The following is a 19,775-nucleotide window of genomic DNA, read 5'->3' on the forward strand; positions in this document are numbered from 1 at the left end:
TATCATATCATGGGACGAAATACACACGGTGGGAAGTGGGTACACCAGGGATAAAGGCATGAGTGTGTGTGTACAATTAAGTCACTTCGCTGCATTTGATAGTGAGTGGAGTGGCGTCTACATAAAGCATTGACTGACGAGAGACGATTACCTCTCGCTAGTCGACATAATTATGCCGGCCTGTTAAAACATGATATACAAATACGAATTCGTTACACTTATGTGCCCACTATGGTGGGATTTACTCTTTGTGTGTGAAAGGTCTCTGGGCAAAAATCTTAGCACCAGCTAAATATTCCTTTAATTTTAATTCAACAGAATTTGTTAATGTAAACAAGCTTATTTATATTTTAACTTATTTGGCTAAATTTTAAAATAGCTTTGCAAAATACTTACATTAATTCAAACGTGGACGAAATAAAACAGATTTTGATGTAACAATAAACTTATTGTGAAACTTCGAGTAAGAAAATCTATAAAATATACATGAGCGGTTTTGAAAATTCGTCGACTGACTTTGCCGTTGTCTTGGCTTTAGTAGGTCAGAGAAGTGCAAATATTTCGTCCGTATTTCGGCGAAATTGTTTCATCCATTAATGTTACGGAAGCATCCATATCAAACACAAATTTCTACGAAATATATACGAATATTCTTCTTGACTACGAGACTATCTCGCCCCCACCATTACAACACCAGTAAGTAAGGATCGACAGCTGAAGCTCGGCGAGTCTTTGGGTGCAATCATTAGTTTTAACTCGCAACGATGATCAAATAGGATAGGGAGGAGTTCAAAATATATTATGTTGTGGTTTAAAGCCTAAGTAAACTCCTGTTTTAGCTAAACTAACCTAACTCAGGGATTTTTTCCCGTGGGGTAAAAACGCGTCCTTATCACCACACGGCGGGTGAGTGGAATGGTTATGTTAGTTTCACCGGTCTTACGGCCCAAAGTCGACACTCGGGAGTATAGCATCTGAGCGAGCATTGGACCGAGTCCCTAACCCCTGTATATCCCACACCGGCATACCAACCAAAATCCGCGGTGGCCTTCTTCGGCGCATACAGGACGGCCCCGGGGTATCTTGTTGCACTAAGATAGCTACGCGGAACCGTTCCTGAACCGAACTCAGGGCTGTATTAATAGACGCAACACTGTTCCGTTTTGAGGCACTACATCAGTAGAGATGCTGACAAATGAAGGTCACCATAATCGCTAGGGCAGCATCTTAAGATAGTCACGCATAATAAACCTATATAAATACCAGCTTTAATGATATCTTAAGTCACAATATGTGACTGATTTTGATAACCTAGTTATGTGTATGTAATAGCGCCGACTTAGATGAGAACAAGCTCTTAATTGACAGCGTAAGCTTGAATTATTAAATAATTCAATGCATGAAATGTCTACTTGAGATTTTACTCAAAGTTGAGATTGATTTATTAATACGACTTGAAGACTTCACGGCTTAAAGACTCAAACACACACACACACACATCACGCACATATCCCTGAAGGTTTATGCAGAGGCGCAACCAGGGCACCTATTTTTGCCAAGTGTGGTCCGCCCCATGATGTGATAGGTGGCGAGACTATCGACATATCGGGAACAAATTTCAAACGCCAGACTGATACTGAGCAGAGACACCCAAATATCACATTGCCCGACCCAGGATTCGAACCCAGAACCTCAGAGCGCTGTCGTACCACGAATGCAGTACAACTACGCCACCGAGGTAGTTAAAGACTAAATCACTGCGATTAATGACGATAAAACATTTATTTTAGAACTCCTTAACCAACACACCCACTATTATTATTATTCCGATCAAATGCGGAACAGAAGATGTTCTAATCACATTAGCAATGCACATACCCAAATAGACAACATAATATGTATCCCGCACTTGTGTGGAATGTAAAGCGGGTCCAACCGAAAGCGCACATAAAAAACGTATGTGAAGGAAAAATGTTAGAAACTGGGGCTTTTCACTTGTGAGAATATTGTAAATTCTACGCTTGGTCGGATCTCTGCTTGCCCTGGCGATGATTTAAGTATGACTTTAACCGTCATTTTCAATTAATAGCTTTTTCTATCGATCTATCTCAAAAATTTACCAATCAGGACAAAGATATATTTGACATGCTTACAAATATTATTGTAATAAATTCTCGAAATTGGATTTAAGATTGAGATGAGATTTATTGAAAACGGCTGTGAGTAATGAAAATAATGTGAATGCTTCAAATTGTATTTTTAAGACGTTTACCACACAGGTTGATGCCTTGATAACAGTCCATTATAAACACTAGCAGTAGCACTATGAATTGTGAATTATAAAGCACTGCCTGACATTGACTGTAATAGTTAACCTGGGATATATTTTTTGGTAGCCGTTCTTGTATTCAATACGAGAGGAAGCCAGCTAAAGGGATACTGCAATCACCCGGCTTAACGACAGACCGATGGAGAGCAGGGAAGGATGGGAACTTCCTAGGATGGCAGAAGGTAAGGGAGGGGAATGTTCGTGGGCCCTTTTATTCCTCAATCATATATCAGGTAATAATCAGGAGGTATGCGTACTGTATTGTGTGCCTTGGTCCGCGATAAATGTCCCCCCATACGTGGGCGTGCTTTCGGTATGAAGACCGTATAAGAATTGTTTCTTTTGGGTTTCTGAAACATTAGATGATATGACTCATAATGCCAGTAATCAATGTAGCTACGTCTATAGAATCTATGTTTTTCAACCTTTTCGCAGGTAATGCTACGCGACGAAATTTGAATTTGAATTTAGAAGAATTTAAATTTCGAATCAAGCATTCGAAATTAATTTTCACCCTTCCCGCCACACTAACTATTCCTAATGGGAATGAAGTTATAGGGTAAGCGGTATTAAAAAAACACATATCAAAATACTAAAGAATTTCCACGCAAAATATTGCAAAGAGGCGCGGCAAATCTTTTACAAATGCTCACGAAAGGGTAATATGTTAATGGCCTTGTATATCGGCCGCCATGTAAATCGATGCAACTAAGCATTATTAATCAGCGACAGTTATAAAACTAGAAAAATTAAATAGAATAATTTTATTTCTCAATATATAACAATAATACTGTAAGTATATACGTGTTCCGGGTCTTACGTCCATTATAATCACTGCAATGTTATCTCATAATCGCTTTAGTAATTTCTATTATAGTGATTCATTAATACGCATGATATTAAAATTAAAAGAATTAATTTGCATTGATAATCATTATTGTAATGTGGGTTAATGATCTTGCATCTGAAGATTGATTTAATAAATGATTAATTGAGTGCACGAAATTATTTTGATGCGTCAATTCGTACTCTAAGTTACTTTCAAACCAAAATGAGTGTGAATGAATGGTTCCCTCCTAGCTGAATTAAGGCCACGGAGGCCAATCTCAACGGATATCAGCCAGGTACGCAGGTGATATACAATACATAGGTGCACTCTCAGTCCGGTGAGACGACGATCCGACATGACCGGAGAGAGATCAGGCGCAGGACCAACGGCTCTACGTGCTTTCTGGGGCACTGGGGTATCATATCACCAAATTCCTAACTCTAAGTTGCGAATGAGATTTTTTTAAGACGGATAAACCCAGTAAATAATATTTTGGGCTCGACTTCGCTTTTATCACATCATGGGACGTAAAGTTATCGAAATGTGCCCGTGCATTACTTACTCTGCTTGCGCCTGTGGGGATAAAAGGCATGAATGTCACGTTTAACAACACACTTATACTCAAATCTATACTTATAATAAATCTGTAGAGAGGTCAATTCTGTACATGAAATATATATCCAAAATAACTATCAGGGGGTGATTAGGGATCGATACTGATGCCAAAAATGCAATTAGTAAAATTTTTGTCTGTCTGTCTGGCTCTCTGTCTGTCTGTCTGTATAACCGTTATAGAAACAAAAACTACTCGAAGGATTTTAACGAAACTTGGTACAATTATTTGTCATACTCCTGTGCTGGTTATAGTATAATTTTCATCACGCTACAATTAATAGGAGCAGAGCAGTGAAGGGAAATGTTGGGAAAACGGGAGAAGTGACTCCATTTTTTAAGCTTCCGTCGCGTGTGCAACTTTAATGGTTAAAGCTACACAAAAATCATGTATGACGGAAATGTTCTCCTTAAAATTATGTAAAAAATATCCCACGACAGCATATGTCTATCTTTTATGGTTGACTCACAATAACACGTGTAACTCCCGATAGCTTAGCAGTTCGAAGCTTTCTCATTATATTGTCTACTCTTACGTTTATAACACTCTCAGTCATCCCTAATAAAAAAAGTTAACATTATTAAATATTCAATAAAAAAGAATCATAGAAATCGGTATAGAAACACCAAAGTTATACATGAAATACGCTAATAATAAGCCATCACGCGTGAATACTGAATCATGCTATAAGCTTCCTTCGATTTCACCAGGATCCCATCATCAGACCCTGACCGGACAATCGGACCACCTGCATACCACCATACATTAAAAAAACATCCCGACAAATTGAGCACCTCCTCCATTTTTGAAGTCCGAAATCCACGCGGGCGAAGCTGCGAGCGGAAGCTAGTATTAAAATATAATTCATAAGATATAATACAATAAATTTAATTTGAAGCAAATTTAAAATATGATAAGTAGATAACCTTTAAAAAGATTAGAAAATTTTGAAACGTGTCTTCCTACTAATAAACTAAATATAAATGTAAATGTTTCTAAGGATGTTGGGATGTTTGTCAAAAGTGAACTTAGAAACTGTTAAACCGATTTGGAAGAAATTTAGCACATTGATAGTCGATATCCCGAATTAATACTACTTTAATGCAGGGAAACAACACAGTGGAAGTTATTGTGGTGGTGGTAGGATATATTTTATATCCGCCCGGATAGCGACCACCGTACACAAGGTGTTAAAACTCACCATAGTGGCACACGTGTGTCGCGTTCTGGAATCAGCTGGTTCCAATAGGCCAGCTTAATTTATTTCAAAACTACCGAGAGGTAATCATCTCTCGTCAGTCAACATTTAATTATCAACCATCGTCAGGAAACCTGGTTATGTACCTCAGAAGATCTCTTTAGGATTTTTGAGGGTGTATGAAGTATACCAATCCGCACTAGGCCAGCGTGATGGACTAAGGCATAATCCCTCTCAGCAGTAAAGGAGGCCCGTGCCCAGCAGTGGAATATATATGTAGGGGCTCGGCAATAATAAAAACTTCTTGGGTAATAATTTCTTCTTTTATTTCTCCATCAAGCGCACACCACCGCTGCGTCGTCGTTGTTTTTTTCGAACCAGAGAGAATGAATGAGTTTAGGGCTATTGCGTTCAGAAATGCTATCTTTTTATTTATTTATTATTTTTTTTTGTTTTTTTTTTTTTTTTATTTATTCCTACATATAGATACACAGATTTTCTTGGTTAGTTTATTGCGGCAACTTCACGCGGAAGAAGAAGCAGGGTCCACCCTATCCATTTACCATCAGGCACAGTGGAGTCACTTTATAGTGCTTGTATAAAAAAATATATAAAGATTTTACACGGGCAGCGTCGCATGCAACACTTAGTATCACATAAATTATTATGCAGATAAAATAATATCTGTGTCCGCAATGATTATTTTTATATAATAATATAACAATAGTAACAGGATTTTCCAAATTTATCTATTTTATTCGTTCTGTGAGTTGACGTAAATCGGTGGCCATCTTTATTATGTTTTATACGTTCTTTATTGTAAAAAGATGCAATAAATGTATGGTTTAAAAAGCGTTTCTTGACTACTGTGACACATAGGGATCATGTGCAATAGAAAATATGCTAGAGCTATATAGTTGTTAAGTGACAAAGCTTTTAAATAAATAAAAATAATATAATTATCACGAACCGGAAGCCATAGCGTAGGCAGGCCCCCCACGAGATGGACTGACGACCTGGTGAGGGTCACCGGAGTCCGATGGATGAGGGCGGCCCAGAACCGGTCCCTGTGGCGCTCTATGAAGTAGGCCTATGTCCAGCAGTGGACAAATCCCGGCTAAATGATGAATTATCACTTATCTTTTAGGTATAGGACGAATATGAATATTATATATATTTAATGAATTTACGGAAAATATGTTAAAATTGTAAAGTTACTCGCTCTTGTCAAAGGAAATCAACCCCAAAAATCTTTAGGAACATAATCAACAAACATATTTAATGAGTAATTAAGTTATTTACTCTTTTATTTAACACTCAGGTTATGTTTTACTGGTGGTAAGTCTCTCATATGTGAGACTCCGCCTGGGTAGGTACCACCGCAATGTCTATTTCGGCCGCCAGCAGAGTGTAGTCAGGGTTTTATTCCGGTTTGAAGGACGTTGTAGCCAGTGTAACTACTGGGCATAATAAGATTTAACATCACATGTCTCAGGATGGCGAACGCAGTGTAGAAGTTATATCAATCAGTTGAATGTATTAAATTAGACATATTAATTGTATTGTCAAATTTATTAACATATGGATACGTAATCTAATATTTATTATTTTCCATATAATGGGTTTATAACTGAATTTCAGTGATATGTAGAGCTTGTTGTTGTTTCGGCTAATCTCAGAATCAACTGGACCCATTTTGATAGACTTTTGCTGACTAATAGCTAAGTTGTAAGAATAATTTAGCATTTTTTTTACTCCAAAGGTATAAAGAGTACCCCTAAAAGTATCGTAATGAACGAATTAAAATTTTTATATGACTTTTTATGCTATAATTGAGATGGAGTCACTTTTATACCGAAATAAAAGTATTCTAGGAATTGCGAGAAAAGAGTTCAACGCGAGCGAATCAAGTTTATATTTTTTTCCATAAACCTATCAGAGATCTTCTTCTACTGAAACTTATAGATATTGATTAAAAACAAGGTTTAATGCAATTTCTTGTTTCATGTGGTATTCGTACATAACAGTACTCTTGTTTATCCATATATGCTTATTTTACTTTACTTTAAACAACGTAAATTTCTTACAAAAAGTGTTTCTTTTATTAAAGACAGCAAAGGAGTAAAGTTTGTAAAATACAACAATCGCGTATTTATTACAAGACTCATTAGTAACACTTGTTAATACGAGAAAGCGTTTTAAAATAAACTCGAGCATTTTTTCACGCTGTGATTAGAATTAAACGATGCTTCCTTTCTTTGTAGTCAGTTAATCTTGCAAATCTTACTAATATTGTATATACTCTTAAATGGGAAAGTTTATGTAGATGCTTTGGATAGTAAAAACATAAAAAATAGCTGAACCATTTTGGATGAAATTTGGCAATCATTTAAATCATGTTATCTATTAAGATATAGCCTAACAGTGGCAAAGAGTCTATATAACTCGATTCCTACAGGCTTCCCTTAATGCAAAATTTATACATACATACATAACATCACGCATTTATCCCCGAAGGGGTATGCAGAGGCGCAACTAGGGCACCCACTTTTCGCCAAATATGTTCCGTCCCATGATGTGATAGGGGGCGAGCCTATCGCCATATCGGGCACAAATTCCAGACTCCGGGCTGATACTGAGCAGAAAAACCCAAATATCACTTTGCCCGACCCGGGATTCGAACCCAGGACCTCAGAGCGCTATTGTACCGGACATGCAATACAACTACGCCACCGAGGCAGTCAAAAAAATGGCAAAATTTATGTAGAATCTAATTATCATTAGAACGATTTGCAGACTGTATATTAGTACCTATATATCGAGTCCGGTTCCCCTTCGGAAATTGTACCTTTCGCCACTGTAGCCTAATGTTTATACCAAAAAGGTATAAAATGTAGAGTGGTTCTAGGGAATTTGTCAGTCATTGGCATTTGTTTGAGTTTTTCTAAGACGATTTTCCAGAGGCTAGTATTTGTAGCTGGGGTTCTCGTGAGGCAATATTTAGAATAAGGCCAAATTGTTTGTGCAATATATTTTAAAAGTATTTTGCCCTAACTTCATGTTAAAGTAGGTTAGGGCTAAATGTAAAACAGAAACAGATAATAATAACGTGTCTTTAGACACTTTTAATAAAATAAAGTCGTATCTTGTATAAAGACACTTTTTTTCCCGCAAGAAATCCATGTTACGGATACCATTCTTGAACCTGGCGAGCAGAAGAAAGGTTATGTTGAACTCACCGGCCTTCCGTCTTAGATGTCACCTAAATGATCATCGGGTCCCTACTAAATTTTATGCGCGAAATAACGAATATAACCTGTGGTAGCCTGCTTCTGCGCGCGTGAGACGGTTCCAGAGGGTCGCGAATGCTTCCAAAATTCGCCGGACCTGTGTCCGCACAACGGTGCTTCGCGACTCACGAGTTTGAGGCTCAGAGGTCCCTTTCCTTAATGGCAGCAGCAATGGTTGTGATATATTTAGGGTGATATGACGAGTAATTAGAAATTAAATTAAACTATTTTTCGAATTAATTTTAAACATCATTGAGTAATTAAAGGCTCTATTATGTTGATGTTTTTGGTTAAACAGACAGTTAAATTTCATTCGAAGTTGTGTTGCGTGCGCGGTACGATATCGCTTTGAGGCCCTGGGTTTCAATCCCAGGTCGTGCAAACTAGTATTGGGTTTTTTGCGTAATATCAGCCCTGAGTATACAGTTTGTGCCAGATATGGCAAGATGTGAAAGAATACACATATCAAAAAGTCGGTTCCCTGGTTGCGCTTCCGTCTACCCCTTTGGGGTAAATGCGTGATGTTTGTTTGTTTTTGTCTGAAAAGGTAGCTCACTGTGACCAATTTATCGATACAGATGACAGTCCCAGTCACAGCCTATCACAAAACACTGCGCGTATCGTAATTTTCCAATCGTGTACATTAGCCATCTTTTGATGATCAGATTATGATGAATGTTTTGATGAATACGAATTGATGAATTGATGAATTTGTGATACTATGCACAATTTTTATATTTACTGATTTCATGTAATTTATCTGCTTCTAAATAACGATTATCATCAGCCATAGGATTTCCACTGCTGAACATGGCCCTCCCAAAAGATTTCCAATCGACCTTTTAGAAGGATAAAGTCTATTATTTATCCGCACAGAGAAAGCAAAGAAACAAACAAAACTACGCTCTCATCACAGCTGTCTCTATCGCTTATTAAATTTAAACTATCTCGAAAAAAAACCGTTACGCATTGTTCCAATTTTGAACAAATGAGTGCAAGGTACGTATTAAACACATGTCATTATCCGGCGACTATACACCCTTCTTGTATGTGTATTGCGGTAACCGTCTAGTGGGAGGGACAGTATATAACGTGTCGGCACCTACGTTGACCATACAACCAGTCTTCGGCAACGGACGAAGACGTACAACAATGAAGTTCACGGTGAGTGGAGTGTATTCGTGTTGTGATGAAGTGATTTTTTTTCGAGTGATTATAATCGATTAATTAACGCGTCATAATCGATTGTGTCTAATTCGGTCATCGAGGCGCCAGTAATGAACAGTTCCATTTTTGAATTAGGTTGTCGATGTTTAAAAACATTATAATTTTTGGCGCCTTTTTAAATATAGGTTTTATTAGAACTTTTAATTTTGAATTGCGTTCTTCATATTTAAAAATAAAACATAATACATAATCAATATTTAATAATGTAAGTTTTTTATTATTCGTCAACAAATTGCATTCATTACTAGAACTAATTTGTTGGCAACCGCATACTGAGATTTAATTTGCATACATTTCTTATAAAATATTTATATTACTACATCAATCATTTGAATAGCCAATAAATAACGATTTTATATACAACATTATTTATTTTTAAAAATCTAAAACGTATTTGAGTTGTCAGTTACACTTGTAATTAAAAATCTTACATAAAAAGATAAACTTAACGTGTAGGAAACTAAAGTAAAATTGCCGGTAATTTCGAAACAATTACTTGTTACAATGAATTTATATAATTTTTGTTACATCAGTTTTAAAAGCTTAAGCCTATTAAAAGCAAAGATATGTAGTTCTCACACTCAAACATTAAATTCGGTCACGTCGTTAACTAATGAATTTAAGATTACATAAGTCGGTAAAGATTTTGTCTTTGTTTTTTTTTTATATTCCTCGCTATAATTATTCATTCTACAAATAAAAACAAACTATTAATTATTAGCTATTGTTTGCAGTTTCTTTCGCGTGAAAATTTGTCCTTTGGATTGTTTTATGAGTCTTGTAACCGTTTAATAAATTTATTTATGAGTAAAATATTTTCCTGAATGGAGTAAATAATTCTGGAAATTACTACCTACATAGTTTGTATGTAAAAACTCTATATTTTTAAGTAGTATTGATAAATAAAGCTGCCTAAAAGATTCCAAAAGAGCTGCTCCAAGTCTGGACCTATTCAACTAAAAATAACTTACGATAGAGCAGTTGAAAGGGATTAAAAGAAATTGATTGATGACATCCTAGTTTAACGTTTCTTTAGCTTTTTACGCTATATTATTAGTCTCCATATAGTTTTATTACTTTCTTTTTTTTGCAACTTTTTTGTACACAAGCAAAACACTTTATACGTTTTGCAATCATTCTTAAGTCGGAAATTTGCAACAAATTTAAATGAAACGAATAATTGTAGCAGAAATATTTGGAAACACGTATGAAATCATTGCACGGTTATTAACAGAAAGTTATTGGCGCTTTGTTTTCACTCTCGTTAACAATCGTGGGAACAACAAATAGTTGTACAGCAAACGGAAGAGGCTCGATTGTAGACAGTTAGCTTAATGTTACTTGGACATTTGAGACGCTCTTGAGATTGTTTTAATAGATGCAACGCAATTTCGCTCTTAGGTGCGACATCAACTAAGACGCTGTCAAATTAGTCAGTATATTCGTCGCTATTTAATAAACCGATAACATCTCAAACGGTAATTTAAGTTTCGCTCTCAAGTGCGACATCGGCTAAGACGCTGTCAAGTTTAAGTTAGCATTTTAAGATCGTCGCTAATTAATAAACCGATAACATTTCAAATGGTAAATCAAGTTTCGCTCCCAAGTGCGACATCGACGAAAATGTTGTCAAGTTTAAGTCAGCATCTTAAGATCGTCGCTAATTTATAAACTGATAACAAGAAAGAACATTATTTATTAGAAATATAAATAAAACCTCCGCGGTTTAAATGAAAAAAAAAATATTCTGCTAAACACCAAGTGCTTTAATGCTAATGCAAGTTGTATTAGTTTACGCAATTAATTGCTAATAAGTGCAGAATAGCGGTAAATTTAAATGATTTTCTTCCTCGAACGAGTTTGTGCGCTTTTCACTTTCCACGTGTTATGGAGAAAATGTAGGAAACGGGTGATTTGGTTCCGCACGTTATGAGATTTATATTAGTTTAATGCAAGTGCGGTAGTTTTATTGTGAAATGATTTAATGTAAGGTAACGGAACCTCTGATCGTACACCTAATTTTAAAATTCATTAAATCGTTTTCTGAAAAATTACAAAGAAAAACACTTGATTGCAATATATCAACATATTATATAATATTAGAATAAGAGAACAAAAATATGTTTTTGCATTACAATATAAAAATTATATAGGTGGACCATGTTAGGAACCGGGTTATATTTGGTCACATTACCTTACTCGGGTGCTGTAAATAATATGCTTACGTTGTATATGTACGAATTTACAAAAATCATTCCTTAGTACTCAGTTATTAATATGAAAATCGTGTGTAGAATTTCAAGCTTCAATCGGCATTGTCTGACGGTATTAAAACTTTATTTAAGTTATTGGTGTTTGATTAACATGATGTAGGCAAGAGTGTAGATAATAATTTTGATTTTAATACTACGAATTGGCGCGTTTATGCCCGTCTCTAGATGATGTCATACAGCTTATTGGGTATAAATTTAGGAATCGTAGCAAAGATGCCCATTTTACAATCGTTAATACTAACATTATGTATGAGATATAGATATGAGATACATACGCTATCGATAGGTTATGTCATTACTATACATTTTTTGTTTTTTATTAGCGTTAGTGATTATAGAAAGTTTTCTTCGCTATGGCCTCTGATCTGGTAACTGTTGTTTATTGTAAATGAAAAAGTTTATAGAATATTCTTGAACTAACTAAGTATAAACAAAAGACTTTCTAACAAGCTTTTGGAATCGGGCTTTAAGTCTTCTCAGAAGTTAAAAATTAACAGCAATATTCCTTGATTAAAAAATAAATATTATTCTTTGGTCAATAAAATATACGTCAATCCGATGCTGCTTGAAAGAAGAATTATTTATGTAAACATTGACAATCGAACGAATCGAATCGATTATACACTTTTAATCGATTAAAACATCGATAAGTGAAATGAATGGTGAGTGAACGAGATAATGACAGCGAATTCTTGAATTCGTGTTACGTTCTGATTACACATCTAAGTTATGCGAATGCTTTTTGTACTGTTATTATATGTTGGGTCATTCGTAATACTTATTATGAGGTTGTAAATTATGACATACGTTATTTTTTTCGCTACAGAACTTTTTATTGTAGGCAAATTAAACTGGCTTAGTATGAGTTCAAATGAGCTTGGTTTTTTTTCCTTTTTTTATAGTATACCAGCAACTTACACATTAAATAAACATGAAATGGGAGATAATAATACAATAGTACAAACATGTAAGCCAATTATAGGTATAAACAGCATTAGAAACATAAAGATACTGTAAAATACTTTGAACATATTTTGTTATTTTTTTTTTTAGTAAATATTTAATGATTAAGCCATGTGTTAACTATGAATATACATTATGAATGACGTTTATAAAATTCAAAATAACGTAACACGTAACAAATATGAAGTCTATGCGAATTGCTTATTTACCGACTTTCGAAAGATAATATCAGATATTTTGAAACATAAGCAGCCGGAAAGAAAGTCCGTTTCGGTCCACACTCGGTCTTTGGCTTACGATTGATTTTGCTTTTGTGGTTGCGTAGTGGATTCTACCAGCTTGTTTACTATATTTTTATTTATTTCATAGCATTATTGTACATCATTATCAATATGCTTAATATTAAAGCAATAAAGGCTGTCTTACAATTGGCGGGTTTATCGCTCGAGGCAACCTCTTACAGACAACCATTAGGTGGAATAAGAGAGAGATGAAAAGTGTATTCTAGGGCATACGTATTAGCTAATACTACAAATATATAGAACGAATATAGCACAATAATATTGACAGATCATACATTTACAACAGTATAGTTTATTACATATATATTTCAATCTATATATGTACATTCATACACAAATATTTATTATTTAATATATTCCGGGATTCCCGGGGTATCTTCGGGATGAAACGTAGTATGTGTTTAATTTAATCCAGATCTGTTCACTTGTTTCTGGTTTCAAACAAACATTCAGATATCTTATACTTTTTAAATATTACTAAGAATAGTTCAGATAAAATGAGCAGAAATACCCCATTAATATAAATTACATCATTTTAAATTACTCTCTATGATTGAGTTTTAACAACCTATTGTTTGAAAGTTTTGTAGTAAAATAATAGCCAATATAAACAGAACCGTAAATGTATAATGTTTCGAATTATTGCGGGGTCAGACTAAATTGGTCATCCTGATTTCTCTAATACTTTGTATGGACGATGCGTATTATTTAGGAAGTATTTTTATAAATTGAATTCTAAGCACGAGCCGTTAGCTCAGAGGAATGACTTCACAAAATACGATCGCGATTAGCACCAACTATTGAAACTCGTCTGAACGTCACTTGTCATTAGATGACTCAAAATAATCCGTTAAAACTACTTAATAAGAAAAGGACGCCTCATTGCGTTTGTTAATTTTAAAACAGATTTGTTAAAAAACAAGTTATGAAACTTAAAAGCATAAAAGGCAGATTTATATAGAACCATATGATTAAAATTAATGTCTTTCCTGTAAATCCAAATCCTTTAAATTATAAAATAAATGTTAACTCTTTCCGATTTTACCTTATTTCAACTGTCATTTTTGTTATAGCAGGACCACTTTAATTCCGATGTCGTTAACATTATAGAAGCATTCTAAATTCAGTAAACGGAACGCTGTTTAATACGACTACCGCGCCAATACCATAGATTTACAATGTATTCTACGTCTATGGGAAAACTTGAATAGATCTAAATTTAAAATAAGAACTTGCAGGATGCATTAATATTTAGAAACAATTTGACTTGATGTAAATAGAATTGTTTCCGTTAGAACCTAAATTTACAATAGGATCAAATATAATATATCTGACTGAAAAAGAAGGAAAATTGTATGGATAATACTATATCTAAACGTAGAAAAAACACGTATGCATAATAATAAATGACCGAGTTCCGACGTAACAAATATAAAAAAATCGAATTGAGTACCTTTTTTTTTGAAATCGATTAAAAATAGAATGCCTTAGGATATTCTTAGAAAAACTCGAAGTGTTCGTAGTAGGGGCACCGTTTCCGTGATCTATGGCTAATCTCGAAACGACTTTCACTGACGTGTGTTAACTGTATGGAGCGATGAACATTGAGAACACTATTTACTTTGACGACGGTTTAATTAGACTAGCGAAGTCAGTAAAACCATGACGTTTTGGTAATGTTTATATTTATGATTGAAAGACTGATTGTTTTAAGCAACATTTTTTTTTCGAATAATTTTGCCTATTTTAAAAAACATAGAAAAAACTGCTGATTTTGCCCGAAATGGCGATAGGCTCGCCCCCTATGACATAAAGAGAATACGCACGACAAGAAGTGATTACATCTGTTGCGCCTCTGCCTACCCTTTAAGTGATAAAAGGCGTGAGTGTGTGCGTTTAAATTATTATGTTATAAAAAACTAATAATAAAAAAAAATAAGTTTGTATGAAAAGAAGTGCCATTACCACTTCTAAATGCTAAAGGCTTCTTATCCCGAATATTAATGCAAGTGAAGTCGCGTACTATATTTATATGACAATTTTTTTTTGTATAAGCAGCAAATAGTTTTGTTACTTGGAAAATCTGAGCTACTATATACCTAGAAATCGTTGCAATGATAAGAATACATTCCTTTACACAAATCAGAAATTCGTGAAAAGTTGTAGATAAAATCGCTTTTGTATTCCTAGTACCTACATTAAAATGTTATACAAGTTTTTTTTAATTCACTATTGTTATTAGTTATGCATGCGAAAATTGGTACTTTTAGGTAATTTTTATTCTTGTTAAAATTACGAGAGTGCAACCTTGACATAAGTTACAGACCATTCAAATTTAATTAACATAAACATGAAATAAAATGCATTTTTATTTAGGTTTCTACATTTTAATATCTGAGTGAGGTTTTGAATGTAGAGTTGGGTTGGGGTCATCAATGCAAGCTAAGTTAATAGTAGTAATAATAACATTGTACGTAGGTAAAGATTTAGGAGCCAAGTATGATAATTTCTTAGTTGTAAGGGAGAAAACATTTTGACGGTAATATATGTATGTACCTTTGCCTTTGTTTCTTCATTTATAAAAAAAATACCTCGTTTGTCGTTTTTCGTTTGAAGTTCTAAATAGCCTAGGTATGCATTCAAAGTAATAAAGCTTTGGGTGTTATGACCAATTAGTAAAGCATAAAATTGCATATTAAATTAATTTAAAATGCGTCTCAATGAAATATCATTTCATAAATTTACAAATGAATATAAATTTCACAATTTAAACGCAGTCGTGCACATGTGAGTTAAAATGCATAACGTTTCGCAATATTGCAAAATTTAAATCGGCTTTAGAATTTTTGCTAGTTGCAATAAGTTGATTTCATTGGGACTAACATTACATGAACTAATCCAGTTGCAAGAAAATAATTCGATCAGTTGCACAAATTGATCAATGGCACGAACGTGATAAGTGGATATTTATATGTCGACTGTCGACCTTAATGACTGTTTTCAATTTTGTATCTGGAGATGCTAGTGCTATATTAAACACTACTATTTATTAAAACTCCTTTTCCATTGGAGGATTCTAATGCCTACTAGATAATACAGAAACTTGGTACTTAATTTCAATGGTTAATAATCTTTACGTATTATAAAAATGGAAGAAACCGATGCCTGTACATTTTAGATATTGTTTAAAAACTAATATAGAGTATTTATTAGAGTAATAGGATCCGAAATAATAGTTTTTATTATTTTAGCCTGTCTGTATGTTTGTACACACATCACGAAAAAAATACTGCGTGGCAATTAATGCCGTTTTCATCAACGTATTGCTAGAGGTCTAACTTAAAACATACGAGTTATGACATATGCTCATATCATCAAATCCGTGACCAAAACCTAATAAATAATAATAATAGTTCTGCATTATATACCATCAGTTGTTGGACACGGTTCGCCTCTGCTTGGAATTGATACTCTTTTATGAATGCATACCATTAGTCTATTGAAAACGAATATAAAAATTAATTCATAGACTATTAACATAAACAAACATTAAGTAATGATTCATTATAAATTCCGTGTGAGAATATAATGAATAATAAATTAAGTGTTAAAGAAATACAAATGATTTAAAAGTAAGCTCATTAATAAAAAATCCACCTTTTTACTTAAAAAATAAACTCATGCCGATAATACAAAAAAACACAAATGAGTAGAAAATTTATCTATTTTAGTTGTGTTTTTCATTATTTTGTACTAGGTGAACTTATGTTTCCTTTTCTAAAAAAAACATTTTAAATTATAACGTAAAAAAATAATTGTTATATATTTTTCCACATTATATTTGTGGTAAAAACAAAAGCCAAAGATCACGTTTCTCTTCTAAAACAATTTGTTCCATATAAATACTACATCCATCATACGTCAATGACTACACCACTGAGAAATTGACAGACAATTTGTTTTGAATTGATTGAAAGTAGCTTCAGTAACATCAACAACTAATAGTTTGATTTGTTTCGTAACTTCTGAGTAAATTTTACTTGTCACATAAATACATAAGCCGACCGAATACAAAAGTCATGCTCTAACCTATGCTTTCAAATAAGTGATAATAAAATGGGTACTATCTACATTAGCTGTTTAATGCAATAATTGTCAAATAAAGTAAACTTGAAACTTATGAAATAGGTTCTCATAGTAGTATAGTATTTTCAAGTAACAATATAACAGCATCTGCGCCTAGCCTTACTTTAACATTCCGTTTATCATTCCAAACATGAAAGATCAAAATAGAAAGTCAATTAATTGCGTACATTATATAAGTTTTATTGTAACGCGAAATTCCAATGGTACATTTTGCAAATGCAAAATATTACAAAGAATATTTTAAAGTTTGAGGCTTTATATTATGAAGAGTAATCTCATAAATGAATACACAATTTTAGGAACTATTGTATTGATAATAAGTGACGCTATCCTTGCATAAAAGAGTCTATATTTTGTTTTCGAATTATCGTATTCAAACTTTGAAGAAGATAGACCCGTGGGCAAAAGAAAGCAATATAGGAAGTCTTCCATTAAGACAATGGAGGGCTTCTTGCCGGCGGTTAGAAAGTGCTTTAGTATTCTACAATGCTCAATAGATAAACTAGATTAACTTTTACTTACACTTGCGTATTCCGCGAACGTTGCAGTCGTATGTTTAGTTTCGTCATCTCGCGGTAATACTGACAACGAATTTGGTGAATTGAATACTTCGTTTACATCATTTATATTCAATGCGGTTTTGGTTATGTTAATTAAATAAAATACACCAAAAGGCATATACCTGACTCGTGGGTTTTGTGTTTACAATTATCTAAATTGTTGAGCCATCAAAAATGATCATGTTACCAGTCAAACACATGACTTCTTGATGGTTGATTAATATCACCAAGAAATACGATAATTATTAGAACATTTAAACCAAGACATGATTATTTAAGATACACACTACTGTCTTCAACAATAACGTTCTTTTTTCCTTGTTATAGGTTGTTTTAGTGGCATCCTTGGCGGTGGTCGCCTTTGCCAAGGAGGAGGCACCGAAGGCTGTCGAAGAGAAGAAACAAGAGAAGAGAGGTATCCACGACTTCGGCTCTTACGGAGGTCACGGAGGGTTCGGCGGCGGAGATGAGGGACATAGTTTTGGCGGACATGAAGGTATAAGCCTTGGAGGACATGAAGGAGGTCACGGCTTCGGAGGCGAAGGTTTCAGCTTCGGTGGACACGGAGGCGGTGACTTGGGAGGCTACGGCGGTGGTGGTGGCGACTGGAAGCCCATTGCCAGCGAAGACCATGGCCATCATCACCATCACCACGAGCACGTCAAGACTATTGAAGTTGTAAAGAAGGTCCCAGTGCCGTATACCGTAGAGAAACATGTACCTTACACCGTTGAGAAGAAAGTGCCTTATGAAGTGAAAGTGCCGTACCCGCAGCCCTACACCGTCGAAAAGAAAGTCCCCGTGACAGTGAAGGAGTACATCAAGTACCCTGTCTACGTTCCTGAGCCTTACACAGTTGAGAAGAAGGTGCCTTATGAAGTCAAAATCCCCGTTGATAAGCCATACGAAGTCAAGGTAAAAGTACCTACTCCTTACACGGTAGAGAAGAAAGTGCCTTATGAAGTCAAAGTGCCAGTTCCCCAGCCCTACACTGTTGAGAAGAAGGTCCCAGTTCCAGTCAAATACGAAGTTAAGGTGCCCCAACCCTACGAAGTTGTTAAGAAGGTGCCTTATGAAGTCAAAGTGCCGGTCGACAAACCCTACAACGTATACGTGCCTAAACCTTACCCAGTCACCGTCGAGAAACCTTACCCAGTAACCGTTCACAAACCCGTTCCTTATGAAGTCAAGGTCCCAGTCGACAAGCCCTACAAGGTTGAGGTTGAGAAACCTTACCCAGTTCCAGTTAAGGTCCCCGTTCCCAAGCCTTACGAGGTCATCAGGAAGGTACCTTACACCGTTGAAAAGAAAGTACCTTATGAAGTCAAAGTACCTATTGACAAGCCTTACCCCGTGTACAAAGAAGTCCAGGTACCTCTTGTGAAGGAGGTCCCTTACCCTGTCAAGGTCCACGTCCCATACTACATTAAGAAAGAGGAAGAACATCACCATGAGCACTATGACCATGGCCACCATGAAGACCACCACCACGGTTGGCATTGAATCCAATCGAAAGCAAAACACGTCCGTACCTTATAGGCTTAGTTCAAAAATGTGATCATTTAGTATTTTAGTGTATTTGGTAAAATTTTCGTTCGGTAGATTGTTTGTAAGGTTGTGATCATGTTTCGCTGTTAGCATACCGTTGGGAAGTGTGTTCGCTGGGTTGCCAGCAAGTCCTTATGTATTAGATGTTACCTGTTAATACTTGTTAGCTTTTACCTGCTTTGTTATTGTGTGTTTATCGGGGTTCACTCCGTGTTGAGGCTGATGTAATAAATTGTGTGAAATGTTTGGTTTTGTTTTATTTTGGGTCAGGAATTGCTGTTGCTTCAACAACTGTCAGTTTAAAAGTATTTCTCGAGACAGTCTGGGCGATATTTTCGCCTACTATTTTGTGTTCAATTTAAGTACTGTGAATAGGTATATTAAAATCAAACAAAACCAATTAGTCAAATCTATTTATAAGATGACTTTACCATTGGATACAACACCTTATATTTTTAAAGCGCAATCAAATTTGTTGCAAAATTTTGAGATATTAT

General features: G+C 34.8%; 1 protein-coding gene across 1 annotated transcript; it reads left to right on the forward strand.

Annotated features, from left to right (window-relative positions):
* Positions 1 to 9,327: 9,327 nt before the first annotated feature.
* LOC115450253 (repetitive proline-rich cell wall protein) lies at positions 9,328 to 19,524 on the forward strand. The gene is made up of 2 exons (XM_030178254.1): positions 9,328 to 9,423; positions 18,058 to 19,524. The coding sequence occupies exons 1-2, from the start codon at positions 9,412 to 9,414 to the stop codon at positions 19,231 to 19,233; spliced, it is 1,188 nt and encodes a 395-aa protein (XP_030034114.1). The 5' UTR covers positions 9,328 to 9,411; the 3' UTR covers positions 19,234 to 19,524.
* Positions 19,525 to 19,775: the final 251 nt, after the last annotated feature.

This window comes from Manduca sexta, chromosome 5, assembly GCF_014839805.1.
Source record: "Manduca sexta isolate Smith_Timp_Sample1 chromosome 5, JHU_Msex_v1.0, whole genome shotgun sequence".
Lineage (NCBI taxonomy): Eukaryota > Metazoa > Arthropoda > Insecta > Lepidoptera > Sphingidae > Manduca > Manduca sexta.